This window comes from Symphalangus syndactylus, chromosome 13 (genome assembly GCF_028878055.3).
Source record: "Symphalangus syndactylus isolate Jambi chromosome 13, NHGRI_mSymSyn1-v2.1_pri, whole genome shotgun sequence".
In the NCBI taxonomy this organism is placed as follows: domain Eukaryota; kingdom Metazoa; phylum Chordata; class Mammalia; order Primates; family Hylobatidae; genus Symphalangus; species Symphalangus syndactylus.
Genome location: NC_072435.2, coordinates 115547942 through 115566205, shown reverse-complemented (window position 1 = coordinate 115566205; position 18264 = coordinate 115547942). Strand labels below are relative to the sequence as shown.

Genomic DNA, 18264 nt, shown 5'->3' with positions numbered 1-18264 from the left:
GGAGGCCAAGGTGGGCAGATCACTTGAGGTCAGGAGCTCAAGACTATCCTGGCCAACATGGTGAAACCCCATCTATACTAAAAATACAAAAAATTGGGCATGGTGGCGTGCGCCTGTAATCCCAGTTACTTGGGAGGCTGAGACAAGAGAATAGCTTGAACCTGGGAGGTGGAGGTTGCAGTGAGGCGAGATCGTGCCTCCAGCCTGGGAGACAGAGCAAGACTCCATCTCAAAATAAGTAAATAAATAAATAAATAATTAAATAGGAATTTTTCTTAGGTAGAGAAACTACTTCTAGCAATAGTCATGGAATGCACAAATCTTCAATGTTAGCAAATAATGCCAAACTTTTTTTTCAAATTTCAAAGAGATTGTATCCATTTACACGCCTACGGGTACTGTATAAGTGTGTGTACCTCCACATCTTCGCAAACACTGTCACATCCTTTTTTTGTTGTTGTTCTCCAATTTGAGTGTTATTCTTTCTCATCGTGACTTTATTTTTCATATTTTCTGATTATGAAAGAGGTTGACAACTTTCATACATTTGTTGGTCATCTGGATTTCCTTTTTGGTGAAGTGCCGGTTTAAGTATCTCGCCTATAATTTATTTTAAAGTGTCCTTTCAGACAGTCTCAATGACTTTCACCAACTCCTTGCAGGGCAGTCAGCCGGGAGATAGAGTAATCAAGGGAGGTTGAAGTCAAGCTCAAAACATTCGCTGCCTCAGCTGTAGCAGAGAACCACTGGGCTTCCCCAGGTAACAAGTACTTCTACCTTAGCCACATGAGAGAGAAAGAAGACCAGGCAGAGCAGCCTGGCTGCCTTCCTCCTCGCAGGTGGCCGAGAGCAGGAGACAGCGCCCGGGCGACCTCCTCAGGGATCCTAGATTAAAAGTCGCGTCCCCAAACGCAGCATCCTGCGTAACCGCCAATTTCAAACTTCCAAGACCTGCCCTGCTGATTTTGCCCTTCCCTTTTTCCTGTTGGTCGCGAGTCAAAGGAAGATGCAATTTGATTGGCTCTCCCCTTCACTTTCCTCCATGCCTTTAAGGATATGGGCTGGGCCTGGCTGAGACGCCCATGTCTATCATAGGAACGGACACGCTGATTGGTCCATACGCGGCTGAGGCCCGCCCGCGCCGTTCCTCGGGTTCAAACGCTGCGGCGGGAGGCGCGGGGCGGAGCTGATCGCAGACCAGCGGGGTCCGCAGAGCGTGAGTCTGATCCCCCAGACCCAATTCTACCGCACCCGGCTCTGCAAGGCCAGGGGAGGGCCGCCTCCACCCGTACCAGTCCCGGCGTTCCCTCCCGCCGCGGGGAGGGCGGCGATTCCACCCCCAGGGCTGCGGGAGGCCTGGAGGGTCTTCCCGGGCTGGCTGTGCGCGCGTCCACCTCACTCGGGAGCCGAGGGATCCGCCGGGTGGTGCCGGGGCGGGAGGCTTGCTCCTCCCCTAAGCCAGGCGGAGTCCTATGTCTCTTCAGCTCTGCCTCCTGTCAGCACTAACTGCATTATTCTGCCCAGTGTAGTCGGCCGGTTCCTTATTATCTGCGTGATCTTAGCAATTTACTTAACCTCTCTGTTTGAGTGTCTTCATACCCCGTGCCCACCCCATCACCTCCTGATGCCCCCGCCTCTTTCGCTCTGCTCCAGTCCCTCTGGCCTCGCTGTTGTTGGAGAGGCCAGGTCCTGCCTCAGTGCTTTTGGCTTGGCTGTTTCGTTTGCTACAGATATCTTTCTTTCCCCAGATATCAACATGGCTTGCTGGTCACTCGCTTCAGGTCTTCAAGTCTTGGGTCAAATGTTGGCTTCTCAGTGAAGTCTTATTTGACCACACTAAAAATTGCACCGTCTCACCCCCATTGTCCTTATCTTGCTCGGTTTTGTTTTTACCCCATAGCACTTAACACCTTCCAACAAGCTATATAGTTTGCTTATTTCAGTCATTCATTTAATAACTATTTATTCGCACCTATTTCTGTGCCAGGCTATGTGTGCCCCCACTGCATGGGGGCAAACATCTCTGCCCTTGTGGAGCTTCCGTTCTAAGGGGGGAGATAATAGACACATTTATAAGAGAGTATGTCAGATAAGTGTATCACTTCCTGTTACAGTGAGTTAAAATCTGGTGTTTAATCTCCATGATTAGACTGAGCTTCCTAAAACTGGAGTGGTAGCTGATTTTCACCTCCTTGTCCCTGATATCTTGAGGGAGATCAGGATCTCTCAAGCCCTTCCTGCTCAAAACATAGGACACACTTGACTTTTCTGATATCCTTTCAGCACCAGTGGGGAGATGTTGAAGTTCAAATATGGAGCGCGGAATCCTTTGGATGCTGGTGCTGCTGCACCCATTGCCAGCCGGGCCTCCAGGCTGAATCTGTTCTTCCAGGTAACAGCCTACCCTGCCAACTTTGCTCACCTGTGTGTGTCCTTGGAATATCCTTGTCACTCTCCTTTGCTTTTATTTATTTGTTTATTTATTTAGAGTCTCAGTCGCTCAGGCTGGAGTACAGTGGTGCAATCTCGGCTCACTGCAACCTTCGCCTCCTGGGTTCAAGCGATTCTCCTGCCTCAGCCTCCAGAGTAGCTGGGACTACAGGTGCCTGCCACCACACCCGGCTAAATTTTGTATTTTTTTTTAATAGAGACGGGGTTTCACCATGTTGGCCAGGCTGGGGTCAAACTCCTGACCTCAAGCAATCCACCTGCCTTGGCCTCCTAAAGTGCTGGGATTACAGGCATGAACCATGCCCGGCTTGCTTTTATTATAGGACCAAGGATAATATTTTAGGGGAAATTCTGTTTTGTTTTGTTTGAAACAAGGTCTTCTGTCGACTCTAGGCCTGTGCCACCGTGCCCGGCTAATTTTTTAATTTTTTGTAGGGATGGGGTCTCACTGTGTTGCCCAGGCTGATATTGAACATCTGACTTCAAGTGAGCCTCCTGCTTTGGCCTCCCAAAGCACTGGGGTTATAGGTGTGAGCCACTGTACCTGGCCCTCTATTTGGAGTTTCATATGCACTGATTCTTTTGGAAAAAAGACACTGTGCAGAAGTAGATAGCTGAACTTGCCTTAGAAGGGAGATCTTTTCATATTTCTCACACTTTACACTTCTGTACTAAAGTTTGTTCATTGATTGATTGATTGATTGACAGGGTCTTGCTCTGTGGCTCAGGCTGGAGTGCATTGGCACAATCACGGCTCACTGCAGCCTTGACCTCCCAGGCTCAAGCGATCCTCCCACTTCAGCTTCCCGAGTAGCTGGGACCACAGGTGTGTGCCACCACACCTGGCTGATTTTTGTATTTTTTGTAGAGATGAGGTTTCACCATGTTGCCTAGGCAAGTCTCAAATTCCTGGGCTCAAGTGATCCACCTGTCACAGCCTCTGAAAGTGTTGGGCTTATAGGCGTAAGCCACTGTACCAGGGCAAGTTTGTCCTTTTACTGAAGAAAGAAAAGTAAATGAACAAAGATGCTTTTTAAAACTACAATTTCTGTGGGTATAATCCTATTCATTTTCATTGCAGGGATGTTTATTTTTTAAGATTTTAAAAAAAGTTTTGATGAATACCACACCTGTTTAACCCTCATTCCTCTCAAGATACACATTTCCATCACCCCAGCTGCATTAAAACTTAATGTCATAAGATTACTTCCAAATAGATTTTTAATTCTTTTGTTTCTGATGTATATGGAACACTGGTGAAGTAGAAATCTTTGTTGATTTATGTATTCATAAGTCAGGGGGACAATAGAGACCATGAAGATTTAGAATTGAATCCCAGTCCCAGCACTAGTTGGCTGCGTTACTTTGGGTGAGTCAATTACCTTTTCTGAGTCCATTTGCTATTCTTTAAAATAGGTTGTAGCCTGTAATCCCAGTATTTTTGGAGGCTGAGGCGGGTGGATTACTTGAGGTCATAAGTTCGAGACCAGCCTGGCCAACGTGGTGAAACCCCGTCTCTACTAAAAATATAGAAAATTAGCTGGGCGTGGTGGTGACATGCACCTGTAATCCCAGCTACTTGAAAGGCTGAAGCAGGAGAATCATTTGAATCCGGGAGGCAGAGGTTGCAGTGAGCCGAGATCATGCACTGCACTCCAGCCTGGGCGACAGAGTGGGTGAGACTCTATCTCAAAACAAAAGAAAACAAAAGAAAACAAAAAAATAACATAGAGGTTGTAGTACCTAATCCACAGGGTTGTTGTGAGGATTAGATGAGATATTCCATTTAAAGCACTTAGCACCTTGCCTGGCTCTTAGTAAACCCCTTATAAAAAATGGTAATTACTGTTAATACTCAACATAGAGTAGTATTAGTTATAATATTAATACTGGCCGGGCGCGGTGGCTCACGCTTGTAATCCCAGCACTTTGGGAGGCCGAGGCGGGCGGATCACGAGGTCAGGAAATCGAGACCACGGTGAAACCCCGTCTCTACTAAAAATACAAAAAAAATTAGCCGGGCGTGGTGGCGGGCGCCTGTAGTCCCAGCTACTCGGAGAGCCTGAGGCAGGAGAATGACGTGAACCCAGGAGGCGGAGCTTTCAGTGAGCCGAGATCGCGCCATTGCACTCCAGCCTGGGCGACAGAGCGAGACTCCGACTCAAAAAAAAAAAAAAAAAAAAAATTAACACTGAATTTGTTTCCTTAATAGTAATTATATTTAGGAAGGTAGTTATGTAAGATACCTGTAAGATGATGAACAATGAAGTATTCTTGATAACTTTTTTTTGTTTTTCAAAATATTGGTATTGGGTGTTTAAACAGATGAGAGTGGAAACAAATTGAAAGCTTAGGTTTTTCTGTGGGACCATCCCCATCAGCATTTTAAGTCTTGACATATTTTTCTCAAATGAATAGTCTGTCTTTAACCTTAGATGGCTGGAGTGCTGCCACTTTTCAGCCCCTTTATCATGCTACCTCAAAATATCTCCAACTTGCTGGGTGTGGTGGCTCACGCCTGTAATCCTAGCACTTTGAGAGACTGAGGTGGGCGGATTGCTTGAGGTCAGGAGTTTGAGACCAGCCCGGGCAACTTGGTGAGACCCCCGTTTCTACTAAAAACACAAAAAATAGCTGGCTGTGATGGCGTGTGCCTGTAGTCCCAGCTACTTGGGAGGCTGAGGCAGGGGGGTCGCTTGAGCCCGGGAGGCAGAGGTTGCAGTGAACTAAGATTGTGCCACTGCACTTCAGCACTTCAGCCTGGGCGACAGAGCAAGACCCCGTAAATTAAAAAAAAAAAAAAAAAAAAAAGAGGAAAAAAAATTTCCAACTTACTTATTAAGGGCTTATAATGTGCTGATTAAATAATAGTTATGGCTTCCAATGTGTCTGGCATGGAACTGGCATGTTTCTGAGTATCTCACTTCAGCCTCATGACAGAGGTAAGGACTATTTTTTATTTAAACTTTAAATAAGAGGCAACAGGCCAGGTATGGTGGCTCACACCTGTAATCCCAGTACTTTGGGAGGCTGAGGCAGGTGGATTGCTTGAGTCCAAGAGTTCAAGACTAGCCTGGGTAAAATGGTGAAACCCCATCTCTACAAAAAATATAAATAATTAGTCAGGCATGGCGGTGTGTGCCGGTAGTCCCAGCTACTCAGGAGGCTGAGGTGGGGGTATCTCTGGGGCCCCGGAGGCAGAGGTTGCAGTGAGCTGAGATTGCGACACTGCACTCCAGCCTGGGCGACAGAACGAGGCCCTGTTTCTAAATGAATACATAAATAGGAGGCAACAGATATAGACAGATGTGGAGGTAGGTAAGGCCTTGCGCAAGATCATACACGTTGGGTTTTGCAGATGAGGCCAAGATCAGACTCCATCTTTGGTTGGTCTGACTCCAAAGGCTGACCACATAGCCATTGGGCCACACCATCTGTGCACGTCAGAATTTATTAAGTATATCTTGTATTTAGTCATTATAACAGGAATACTTATGGGTAAATCCTCAGTTCATCTCTTTTTAATGCTGAGTTCCCCCCACCCAGTAAAGCTATTATTGCAAGTGTAGTATATACCTATAATTTGCCTTGAGTGATCAGGTAAGGATGCTGTTTGTTCTTTTCCCATATAGTGCTGTTTGAATGAGGTTGAGATACAGTAGCAATTTTGTTTTCCATTCAGGTGAGTACTTTAGACTGAGTGTCATTTTGACTTTTTTACTTCTACTCAACAGGATTTCCTGACATGTTTGAGGTCAGTGATTGTCAGACTTTCAGAGCCAGCAAAATTTCCCAAATTGCTGGGTAGACACAGGTTTTCCAACTTTTTATTTTGCCAATTAAGGATATATTAAAAAAACAAATAAAAAGAAAAACCTATTATTTTCTGGCCCTTTTATTTCATAAAGGGCATTTTAAGAAACAACAAGACAGGAAGAACATCATCTCAGAATAAAGGACCATTTTTAAATTTGAATACATTTAGTTTTATAAAAAAGATATCATGTGGTGTTCATTTTTTCTCATTTCACTGCAGGCTGTTGAAAACTTTGTTAAGAACCAGTACTATATTTGGGAACCCTTGCTTTAGTTGATCTAAACTCTTGAAGAATAGAAGAAACAAAGCGTTTTATTTTTCTGAGTTACTAGCAACTATTACTAAAGTGACAGAATGGTGGCCTTGAATGCAGTGCTTCCCAAACCTGATTGAGATCTGACTCTCTTGGGGACCAGGGTCTCATTCTGTTGCCCAGGCTGGAGTGTTGCAGCACAATCTTGGCTCACTGCAGCGTTGACTTCGTGGGCTCAAGTGATCCTCCTACCTCAGTCTCACGAGTGGCTAGGACTACAGGACCATGCCACTACACCTGGCTAATTTTTTTTTGTTTGTTTGTAGAGATGGGGTCTCGCTGTGTTGCCCTGGCTGGTCTTAAACTCCTGGGCTCAAGTGATTCTTCCACCTTGGCCTCCCAAAGTGCTAGTATTCCAGGTGTGGGCCACCACGCCCTGCTGGGGAACTTGTTAATAAAACAGATTCCAGGCTACAGTCTGGAAAATTCTAATTCATTTGGTTGTGGGGGAGGGGGGTATAGGACCAGAGAATGTGTGTGTTTGTTTTTTTTTCTTAAATTCTCCAGTGCTGTTGTGATTCGAATGCAGCCGGTCTGTTTCTGTTATCAAGTGCTGTGTAACAAAGCACTCACAAAGTTTAAAGCAACAATGATTTATTTTTTCTTAGGATTCTGTGGGTTGGCTGGACTCAGCTAGGTAGTTCTGCTTCATCCTGTGATGTCTGCTGGGGTCACTCTTGGGGCTACATTCAGCTGGGATTATGTCTGGGACTGGAACATGTGGGTGCTGACTGCTGGCTGGGGCACCTTAGTGTTTCTCACATGGCCTGTCTTCTCCATGAGGTCTTTCAGTAGTGTAGCCCAGGACTCGTAACTTTTTTTTTTTTTTTTAAGATAGAGTCTCGCCCTGTTGCCCAGGCTGGAGTGCAGTGGCACGATCTCTGCTCACTGCAACCTCCGCCTGCCGGGTTCAAGCAATTCTCCTGCCCCAGCCTCCTGAGTAGCTGGGATTACAGGCACGTGCCTCCACACCCGGCTAATTTTTGCATTTTTAGTAGAGATGGGGTTTCACCACGTTGGTCAGGCTGCTCTCGAACTTCTGACCTCGTGATCCGCCTGCCTCGGCCTCCCAAAGTGCTGGTATTACAGATGTGAGCCACTGTACCTGGCTGACTCGTAACTTTTTTTGAAAGTAATAAATATTTTAGGCTTTGTGAGTCGTGTAGTCTGTGTTGCAACCACTCAACTTGGCCATGGTAGCACAAAAGCAGCTAAAGACAATATCTAAATGATGGGTGTAGCTGTGTTCCAGTAAAACTTATAAAATAAGTCCGTGGGCTGGATTTGGTCCAAGGGCTACAGATTGCACACCCCTGGTCTAGCCCAAGCATCTGTGCATGGTGGCTGGCTTCTCAAAAGTGGAAGCTGCTAAGCTGCCTTTTTTATGTTTATTTTTATTTTTATTTTTATTTTTTTTGAGAGGGAGTCTCACTCTGTTGCCTAGGCTGGAGTGCAGTGGTGTGATCTCGGCTCACTGCAACCTCCACCTCCCGGGTTCAAGCAATTCTCATGCCTCAGCCTCCCAAGTAGCTGAGATTACAGGTGCCCACCACCATGCCTGGCTAATTTTTGTATTTTGGTGGAGACAGGGTTTCACCATGTTGGCCAGGCTGGTCTCAAACTCCTGACCTCAAGTGATCCACCCGTCTTGGCCTCCGAAAGTGCTGGGATTACAGACGTGAGCCACCGTGCCTGGCCGCTTGACAAGCTTCTTAAAGGCACTGCCCTGAACTGGCACAGTGTCACTTGTGTCACATTCTTTTGGTTGAAGAGAGTCTCAGAGATGGCACAGATTCAAAGGCAGGAGAAATAGACTCCAGCGCTTAAAGGAAGGAGTAGCATGTGCCTACAGAATTGGAGGAACTGTTGGAGGCCATCTTTGAAGAGAGACCACCACTATCCATGGCTTGGCATGGGAGAGTCACTGCTCTATACCAGGGTTGCAGACTCATGTCTTTGGGGGCTGGGCAGTGAGGTATAAATGAGTCAAGTGGGCCAGTTGGAAGATGGAGTCAGACCTGCAGTGAACTCCCAAACACATCTGCTACTGGGAGGGGCAGCATTACTCAGCTCCAGCTCAGAGTCATCAGGCAGGAAGGCGAGGCAGTGTTGCCGGATGTGCCAGTGTTTCAAAAGAAGCCAGAGACTCCATTTTTATTTTTTTGTGTGGAATCTCCTGATTTTGAAATATTGGCAGATAATTCAAATTATCTTAAACACTACAGGCCAAACAAAACATATCTGTGGGCTAGAGACAGTCTGCCAGTTTGCAACTATTTCTCCAGATCATGAGTAAATTTGGCTTTATGATAGTCGCTCAGTTCTCATTACTCTAGGTTATTCAAATGAATTAAAAAAGCTGAAATTATATGAATAAACCCCTGGGCACACATGAAAGAAGTGAAAAACCCATTGTTTCCTATTGTAGAAACATGGAAGCATGTCAGAGCCAGAGGATCCAGAGGAAATATTCTCACTAGCCTCAGACCCTCAGGAGTGAGGGACCTTTTCTTGTTAATGGCCATGCTTGTGTAGTTTTCCTTCGCAGGTGCTGGTGAAAGAAACCCACAGGCTTAGAATCATGGAAGTGATACCATAATGACTGTCAGTTGACGTTGCTTTAAAGAATGAAGCCACAGAATTGTGCTGTTAGCATGTCGTGAGCAGTTAGTTGAGTTGGTGGCTTGTAATTTACTCTGTGTGGATGTTATTGATCAAAGCTTTTCATTATTGACAGTGTCTCCATCTGCTGTTTGCTGTTTTTAGGGGAAACCACCCTTTATGACTCAACAGCAGATGTCTCCTCTTTCCCGAGAAGGGATATTAGATGCCCTCTTTGTTCTCTTTGAAGAATGCAGTCAGCCTGCTCTGATGAAGATTAAGCATGTGAGCAACTTTGTCCGGAAGTGTAAGTTTGGGGAACTTTCTCTTGAAAACCGTCCTGAGAGAGAAAACTAGAAAGATGCTTGAGGCAGAATGAGTTACTGGTTGATAGTAGTCGGTAAGAACTTTGGTTCTATATAAGACAGATCCAGGTTCAAGTTCAGGCTGCACCTCTTATAGCTGGGAGACCAGGTAAGTTGGGCTTCTTGGTTGCAAGCGACAAACTCAATTCAAAGACTGAATTTAGGCCAGGTGCAGTGGCTCATACCTATAATCTCAGCCCTTTGGGAAGCTGAAGTGGGTGAATCGCTTGAGCCCAGGAGTTCAAGACCAGCTTGGGCAACATGGTGAAACCCCATCTCTACAAAAAATACAAAAATTAGCTGGGTATGGTGGCTTGCACCCATGGTCCCAGCTGCTCAGGAGGCTGAGGTGGGAGGGTCCCTGGAGCCCGGGAGGTCGAGGCTCAATGAGCCGTGATTGTGCCATTGCACTCCAGTCTGGGTGACAGAGTGAGACCCTGTGTGAATAAGAGTGAATTTATTGACTTATGAAACTGAGAAATCCAGGAATGAGTTAAGTTTTAGCTTTAGGCATAGCTGGTTCCAGAGACCTCAATAATATCCCATGCCCCTATCCTTATACTCACTCAGGACTGACTTTCTATTAGGCAGAGTAGGCACGGTGCTTAGGATCTGTGATATTTAATTTTAATGAATTTAATTAGTTTTAATTAACTGAATTAAATTTTAATTTGTTTTAAAATTATAGGAAAAATGAATGTAATAATGTATAATGATTCTGGATTACATTCATCTTTATACCAATGTGGTCATAAAATATAATTTTTGTTTTTTTTGGAAACAGGGTCTTGCCCTATTACCCAGGCTGGAATGCAGTGGTATATCATGGCTCACTGCAGTTTCAACCTTCTAGGCTCAAGCAATCCTTCCACCCCAGTGGCTGGGACTACAGGCTCACACTACCACGCCCAGCTAATTTTTGCTTTTTTTTCTGTAGAGATAGGGTCTTACGATGTTACCCAGGCTGGTCTCAAACTCCAGGCTTCAAGCAGTCTTCCTGCCTCAGCCTCCCAAAGCTTTGGGATTACAGGTGTGAGTCACCATGGCTGGCCCCATAAAATATAATGTTTGAATTCTTTTTTGTTTTTAATGGAGGAAGGGGCTGAGGAAGGCAAAAGTACCTAGGGTCTATGAAGTCATATATTGGCCTTGCCTTCACCCTGTTTCTGATTTGCTTGACTTCTATGCGATGGGGCAGTTGGCTGTCAGTGTCCCAGTTTCATACTCTTACATTAGTGTTTTTCAACCAGTGGGTGATTTTGCCCCCTGGAGACGTTTTCGGTTGTCAGAGCTAGTTGGGGGTGGTGGTGTGTGAGTTTGGGGGGAAGGGTCCTACTGTCAGTTAATGGGTGAGGCCAGAGATGCCACCAAACACCTTACAGTGCACAAAGCAGCCCCCACAACATAGAATTATGTAGCCCACAATGCCAGTAGTGCTGAATTTGAGAAACCCCGCCTTGTACAACATTGCTGTGCAACCAACCACCTTAAATATTACTGACTTAAAACAATAGTCATCGTGGCCGGGCGCGGTGGCTCATGCGTGTAAGCCCAGCACTTTGGGAGGCTGAGGTGGTGGATCACTTGAGGTCAGGAGTTCCAGACCAGCCTGGCCAACACGGTGAAACCTTGTCTCTACTAAAAATACAAGAATTAGCTGAATGTGGCAGCGGGCGCCTGTAATCCCAGCTACTTGGGAGGCTGAGGCAGGAGAATCGCTTGAACCTGGGAGGTGGAGGTTGTAGTGAGTCAAGATCTCACCATTGCACTCCAGCCTGGGCAGTGAGTGAGAGTCTGTCTTAAAAAAAAAAAAAAAAAAAAGTTATCGTATTACCTCTCGTGTGTGTAGGTTGATTGGACTCAGCTGGGGATTCCTCTGCTCTGTATTACATTGGCCAGGATTGCAGTCACCTGGGGCTCTCCTGGGTGGGAATGTGTGAGGCGGCTTACTCAGTGTTTGGTGCCCTGGCTTGGAGGCTGGGCCCAGCTGGGCCTCTCTCTCTTCATGAAGTCTCAGGGCCTTTTGCTGTCCACATGGCACCTCCATGTGGTCTCCAAATCAGAAGTCAAGGAACTACAGCCTGTGATGCCTATTTTGTAAACAAAGTTTTACTGGAACACAGCCCTACCCATGTGTTTGTACAGTGCCTATGGCTGCTTTCACATTATAACAGCATTTTATTTCATTTTATTTATTTTTTTAGAGACAAGGTCTCACTCTGGCTGGAGTGCAGCAGCACAATCATAGCTCACTGCAGCCTCCAACTCCTGGGCTCAAGCAATCCTCCTGTCTCAGCCTCCTCAGTAGCTAGGACTACAGGCCCATGCCACCACTAATGGCTACTTTTTAAATTTTATGTAGAGATGGGACCTTGTGAGATTGCCTAGGCTGGTCTTGAACTCCTGGCCGCAAGAAATCCTCCCACCTTGGCCTCCCAAAATGCTTGGATTACAGGCATGAGCCACTGTGCCCAGCCCACAACAGCATTTGAGTAGTTGTGATAGAGATCAAATGGCCTACAAAGCCCAAAATAGTTCCTGTTTGGCCCATTTTGAAAAGGCTTGCTGACCTCTGAGCTACCTGGTCTCTCTAGCTAGACAGCCTGGACGGTAGCTCAGGTTTCCAAAACACAAAAGTGGAAGCTGCCAGGCTTTCTTAGGGGTTATCCCAGGAGGGACATAGGATCTCTTTGACTGCATTGTATTGTTTGATGCATGCTCTGGGGCTGCTCAAATTCCACCTGAGAGGAAACTACACAAGGTCATGAATCCCAAGAGGACTGGGGCATTGGGTGCTATTTTTGGAGACTACCACACCCTGCCCAATGGTAATCTTCCCTTATCTAGATTAATACAATCCCAGGGAAGATTCTAACTTGGCTCTGCTTTGGGTCATTTGCCTCCCTGGAGGTGAGGTATTGTGATTGGTTTTGTTGGAGTGCCCAAAGGGGTCACGGTAGTGTGATTACCGGGACCTCATGGGATGGGGGATGCGTGGTTATGCAAAGGAGCCAGGGATGCTGAGTAGAAAAAAATCAGCATATGTTCACTATAGTGCCCTTCAGTATTTTACATGTACGTTGTTCTCAGTTTTCTCATCTGTAAAACGAGAATAATGTATATCCTTTTTTTTTTTTTTGGAGTCTTGCTCTGTTGCCCAGGCTGGAGTACAGTGGCACAATCTCAGCTCACTGCAATCTCCATATCCCGGGTTCAAGTGGTTCTCCTGCCTCAGCCTCCTCAGTAGCTGGGACTACAGGCATGCACCACCACAGTCAGCTAGCTTTTGTATTTTTAGTAGAGATGGGGTTTCGCCATGTTGGCCAGGCTGGTCTCAAACTCCTGACCTCAAGTGATCCGCCTGCCTTGGCCTCCGAAAGTGCTGGAATTACAGGCATGAGCCACCGCGCCCGGTGGGAATAATGTATATCTAATGAGGCTGTGTTGAGATTGAAAGAGATAATGCACAGACCAGACTTGTCATGTTGCCTGGCCCATAGGAAACAATAAATGGTACCCAGTATTCATAACTGTGAACCTCAACAACATTTAATATATTGTATATCTTCAAAATGTACTTGAGGTGTTTGTTCATCATTCTGTTTTTGTTTGAATAAGCTCCTGCCTTCTTTTTGTGAATATTTAAATTTATAAGTAGGGAGTGGGAGGGGAAGGAAATTATGTGACGAGGCTAGCTTACTGAGCCATCTGCAGGCACCTTCATTAGTCTTGAGACTGTCCTCTGGTTACTTAACAGCAGTGAATTATCTAGAATCATTTAGTGATCAGAAGACTTGGTTTAGTGGAATGTAGATTTTTTTGTAATAGAACCCTCTTCCAGGGAAGTGTTTCGTATTTTTGAAGAGGTTTCCTGGGGAGTGGTTAAGAGGCCACGATTGAAAATGGGTGATTACATTAGTATGTTTTTTTTTCCTCCTCTTTTTGAGTGTCTATTTTGGAATGTAAGCTTTGTTTTTCCATGTAGAGAAGGGTCCATCAGCTGCTTCTGCCCAGGTTTTTTGAATCTTCCTATAGGGATGGAGATTTTCTTTGGGGACTATTAGAGAAAATGGAACAGAGCGTAGCTCTGAAGGATGTCTCCAGCAGAAGTACCCCTAGCCTTGGGCCAAGGGAGGGAAGGGAAGGGAAGGGAATGAGCATCTGGGAACCAGGGAAGGGATTTTTGTCTTTCTTAATTACTTTTACATCCCCAATGCCTAAAATAGTGTCTGGCATATGTTAAGTGCTTAATAAATACTTGTTGAATAAGTGTATTGCTCAGTGAACAAAATAATTGGCAAACATTAAGCACAGTATCAGATAATTTGTGTAAAAAATATACAGCAGTGTGATATTAAAACTTGCACAGAGGCCAGGTGCGGTGGCTCACGCCTGTAATCTCAGCACTTTGGGAGGCCAAGATGGGCGGATCTTTGAGTTCAGGAGTTCGAGACCAACCTGGGCAACATGCCGAAACCCTGTCTGTACAAAAAATACAAAAATTAGCCAGGGCATGGGGGTGCATGTCTGTGGTCCCAGCTACTTGGGAAGCTGAGGCTGGAGAATTGCTTGAAGCCGGGAGGTGGAGGTTGCAGTGAGCCAAGATTGTGCCACTGCACCCCAGCCTGCGTGACAGAGTAAGACCCTATCTCAAAACACAAAACAACACCCTCTTCAAAAAAAATCCAAAACCACCACCACAACAAAAAACTTACACAGAAAAGTGTTGATAATTGTCAAAGTTGGGCTGTTATTGGCAATTTGACAGTAGCTGAATTACTACCATTTGAGCTATATTCACTATAGATAAGACCTTCAATATATTTACAACTTCAGTACTAATGGGCAAATGATAACTTTTGAAAAGTTTTTTTTTCTTTCTTATTGCAAACATAATACACAATACAATGTTAAATATAGAAGGTTAAACGTGTATCTGAGTCTGTTCGGGCTGCGATAATAGATACCTTAGACTTGGCAATTTATAAACAATAGAAATTCATTGCTGACAGTTGTGAAGACTGGGAAGTCCAAGATCAAGGCGCCAGTGAATCTGGTATCTGGTGATGGCTCCCTGCTTCAAAGATGGTGCCTTCTTGCTGCATCTTCACCTGGCAGAAGGGGCAAACATGATTCCTTCAGCTTCTTTTTTTTTTATGTTTAAAACTTTTGGTCCGGCGTGGTGGCTCACGCCTGTAATCCTAGCACTTTGGGAGGCCGAGGTGGGCGGATCATGAGGTCAAGAGATCGAGACCATCCTGGCCAACATGGTGAAACCCTGTCTCTATACTAAAAATACAAAAATTAGCCAGGCATGGTGGCACGCGCTTGCAGTCCCAGCTACTCAGGAGGCTGAGGCAGGAGAATCGCTTGAACCTGGGAGGCAGAGGTTGTAGTGAGCCAAGATTGCGCCACTGCACTCTCGCCTGGCGACAGAGCAAGACTCCGTCTCAAAACAAATAAAAAACAAAAACGAAAACTTTTATTTTAGGTTCATGGGTAAATGTACAGGTTTGTTATATAGGTAAACTCGTCTTGGGGTTTGTTATTGATTATTTCGTCACCTAGATACTAAGCCTAGTAACCAATAGTTATTTTTTCAGATTGTCTCCCTCCTCCCACCCTCTGTCCTCTAGTAGGCTCCAGTGTCTGTTGTTCCCTTCTTTGTGTCCTTGTGTTCTCATCCTTTAATTCCCATTTATATGTGAGAACATGTGGTATTTGGTTTTCTGTTCCTGCATTAGTTTGCTAAGGATAATGTCAGCCTCTTTTTTTTTTTTTGTGATATAGAGTCTCGCTCTGTTGTCCAGGCTGGAGTGCAGTGGTGCGATCTTGGCTCACTGCAACATCTGCCTCCTGGGTTCAAGTGATTCTCTTGCCTTAGCCTCCTGAGTAGCTGGGACTACAGGTGCGCACCACCATGCCAGGCTAATTTTTGTATTTTAGTAGAGATAGGGTTTCACCATGCTGGCCGCGCTGGTCTCCAACTCTTGACCTCATGATCCGCCGTCCTCATCTTCCCAAAGTGCTGGGATTACAGGGGTGAGTCACTGCGCCCGGCCCAATGTCAGCCTCTTTTTTTAGGGAAGTGATTTAATCACTTCCCTAAAAGTCCTACCTTGTTTTTTTTTTTTTTTTTTTTTTTTTGTGAGGCAGAGTCTTGCTCTGTCACCCAGGCTAGAGTGCAGTGGTGCAATCTTGGCTCACTGCAACTTCCACCTCCTGAGTTCAAGCAATTCTCCTCCCGAGTAGCTGGGATTATAGGTGCCTGCCACCACGCCTGGCTAATTTTTTTGTATTTTTAGTAGAGTTGAGGTTTCACCATGTTGGCCAGGCTGGTCTTGAACTCCTGACCTCAAGTGATCTGCCCAAAATGCTGGGATTACAGGCGTGAGCCACTGTGGCCAGTCCCTGAAAGTCCTACCTCTTAATAGTATTACACTGGGGATTACATTTCGACATGAATTTTGTAGAGGTGAGGGGCACAAACATTTAGAATATAGCACATCACATACATAGTGAGAGAAAAATCCCTCAGAATCTTACCTGAGACAATCACTGCCAACAGATTGCTGTATAGTGTTCCAATTTTGTGTGTGTGTATGTGTGTGTGCCTTAAAAATATTTATTATGGAAATTTAAAAACATACCCCAAGGTGGCCAGTTGTAGTGGCTCACGCCTGTAATCCTGGCACTTTGGGAGCCCGAAGCAGTTATATTACTTGAGGTCAGGAGTTTGAGACCAGCCTGTCCAAAATGGTGAAACCAGTCTCCTAAAAATACAAAAATTAGCTGGGTGTGGTGGGCACCTGTAGTTCCAGCTACTCGGGAGACCAAGGCATGAGAATTGCTTGAACCCTGGAGGCAGAGGTTGCAGTGAGCCAAGACCATGCCACTGCACTCCAGCCAGGGTGACAGAGTGAGACTCCATCCCAGAAACAAACCAACCAACCAACAAACAAACTAACCAGAGAAAACTCCCTGCCTGTAAAGAATATGTGTTCTAGTGGAGACTGAGCCATCTTGTTCTGTTTAACATATGCCTAATGTTCTTTTATATGGGCGGACTTGTAGGTTGTTTCAACTTTCCTGTTGATGAACCTTTAGGTGGTTTCTGATTATTTTTCTGTTACAACAGTTTTCATCATGCACATCTTTGTATGCATCTTTTTTGAGCACATGTGCAAGTATTTCTGTGGACAATGGATGATTCCTAGAAATTGAAAGGTTGGATTACTGTGTTCCAAAAAAGGAAGCAATACCCCCAGCTATGTTGGCTTTTGCTCTTGGGTCCAGATGATTATCTGACAAATTTATTCTCTGATTGCATTTTCTTTTCTATTTTTTTTTTTTTTTTTTGAGACAGAGTATCGCTTTTGTTGCCCAGGTTGGAGTGCAATGGCGCGATCTCGGCTCACCGCAACCTCTGCCTCCCAGGTTCAAGCGATTCTCCTGCCTCAGCCTCCTAAGTAGCTGGCATTACAGGCATGCGCACCACACCCAGCTAATTTTTTGTATTTTTGGTAGAGACGGGATTTCTCCATATTGGTCAGGCTGGTCTTGAACTCTTGACCTCAAGTGATCCACCCGCTTCAGCCTCCCAAAGTGCTGGGATTACAGGTGTGAGCCACCGTGCCTGGCCCTCTGACTGCATTTTCACAGTGCTTTGGGTCCTTATCTCTACCTCAGTACCTCAATATTCAGTGCCCACTGGGCCCTTAGATACTGCAGCTAAAAGTGCACAGGAGTGAAGAGTGATGTGATGGTTTTGGGGTCACAGAAGCAGCTGGTATAGAGAGAAGTTGTGAAGTTTTTTTTTTTTTTTTGAGACAGAGTCTCACTGTATCCCCCAGGCTGGAGTACAGTGGCTCAATCTTGGCTCACCACAACCTCTGTCTCCCTAGTTCAAGTGATTCATATGCCTCAGCCTCCCGAGTAGCTGGGATTATAGGCATGTGCCACCATACCCAGCTAACTTTTATGTTTTTAGTAGAGATAGGGTTTCACCATGTTGGCCAGGCTGGTCTTGAACTCCTGACCTCAGGTGATCCGCCCACCTGGGCCTCCCAAAGTGCTGGGATTACAGGCCTGAGCCATTGCGCCCAGTCTTTTTTTTTTTTTTTTAAATAATCATAGGCTTGAATGTAGCCTCTCATCTGTTCACCTTAATAATCCAAAAGCCTTTAGATAAAGAAATGGAGATTTGGAATGGCTTCTCAGAATTCCAAGACAGTATCGTCATGGTTTTGCCTGCAAAGCACCGTGGTCTGTCTCTTTGTGCAGTTGAGAAAGCTGGTGGTCGCCAGTGACAGACCCAGTGTTATTAAGTTGGACACTGCTTTAAGCAACTTTGTAAACAATCCAAGGCATAATAGAGAATTAGGAGAGATTGGCTTTGTATATGAGCAATAACAAAATCAAGTTCAATCCAGCAAGTTTTTGGGGAATTATAATTCAAAACTCAAATACTTGATCTGGAAGAAACTTGGAAAGAGGGAAGGAAGACGGGCTTGTTACAGCATTGTCAGGGCAAAAGGAAAATCCTGTGCAGCTTTTAATTTTGCTTCTTCATGGCATTCCCCATGTAGGTGCCCTAGATTTGTTTTTTACAGTGGTCACGACTTCATGCGGATCCACCCACCACTCTTGCCTGGTTCCCCAAGGGACCAAGGGAAGGTGTATTCAGGTTGACTGCTAAAGTGAGGGGTGGGGTCTGT

General features: G+C 45.4%; 1 protein-coding gene across 17 annotated transcripts in view; it reads left to right on the top strand.

Annotated features, from left to right (window-relative positions):
* The first annotated feature begins 1134 nt into the window (after positions 1–1134).
* The window catches only part of CIT (citron rho-interacting serine/threonine kinase), a 191867-nt gene continuing 174737 nt past the window's right edge, over positions 1135–18264 (top strand). For 10 of the 17 annotated variants that reach the window (XM_055239771.1, XM_055239769.1, XM_063614615.1 and 7 more), the window contains exons 1-3: positions 1152–1216; positions 2284–2392; positions 9348–9489. In XM_055239771.1, the coding sequence (XP_055095746.1) occupies positions 2297–2392; positions 9348–9489 (238 nt within the window). In that variant the 5' untranslated portion in view covers positions 1152–1216; positions 2284–2296. Of the gene's footprint in view, positions 1217–2283; positions 2393–9347; positions 9490–18264 lie in introns of all 17 variants that reach the window. The other 7 variants (XM_055239770.2, XM_063614616.1, XM_063614612.1 and 4 more) reach the window with 2 other exon arrangements.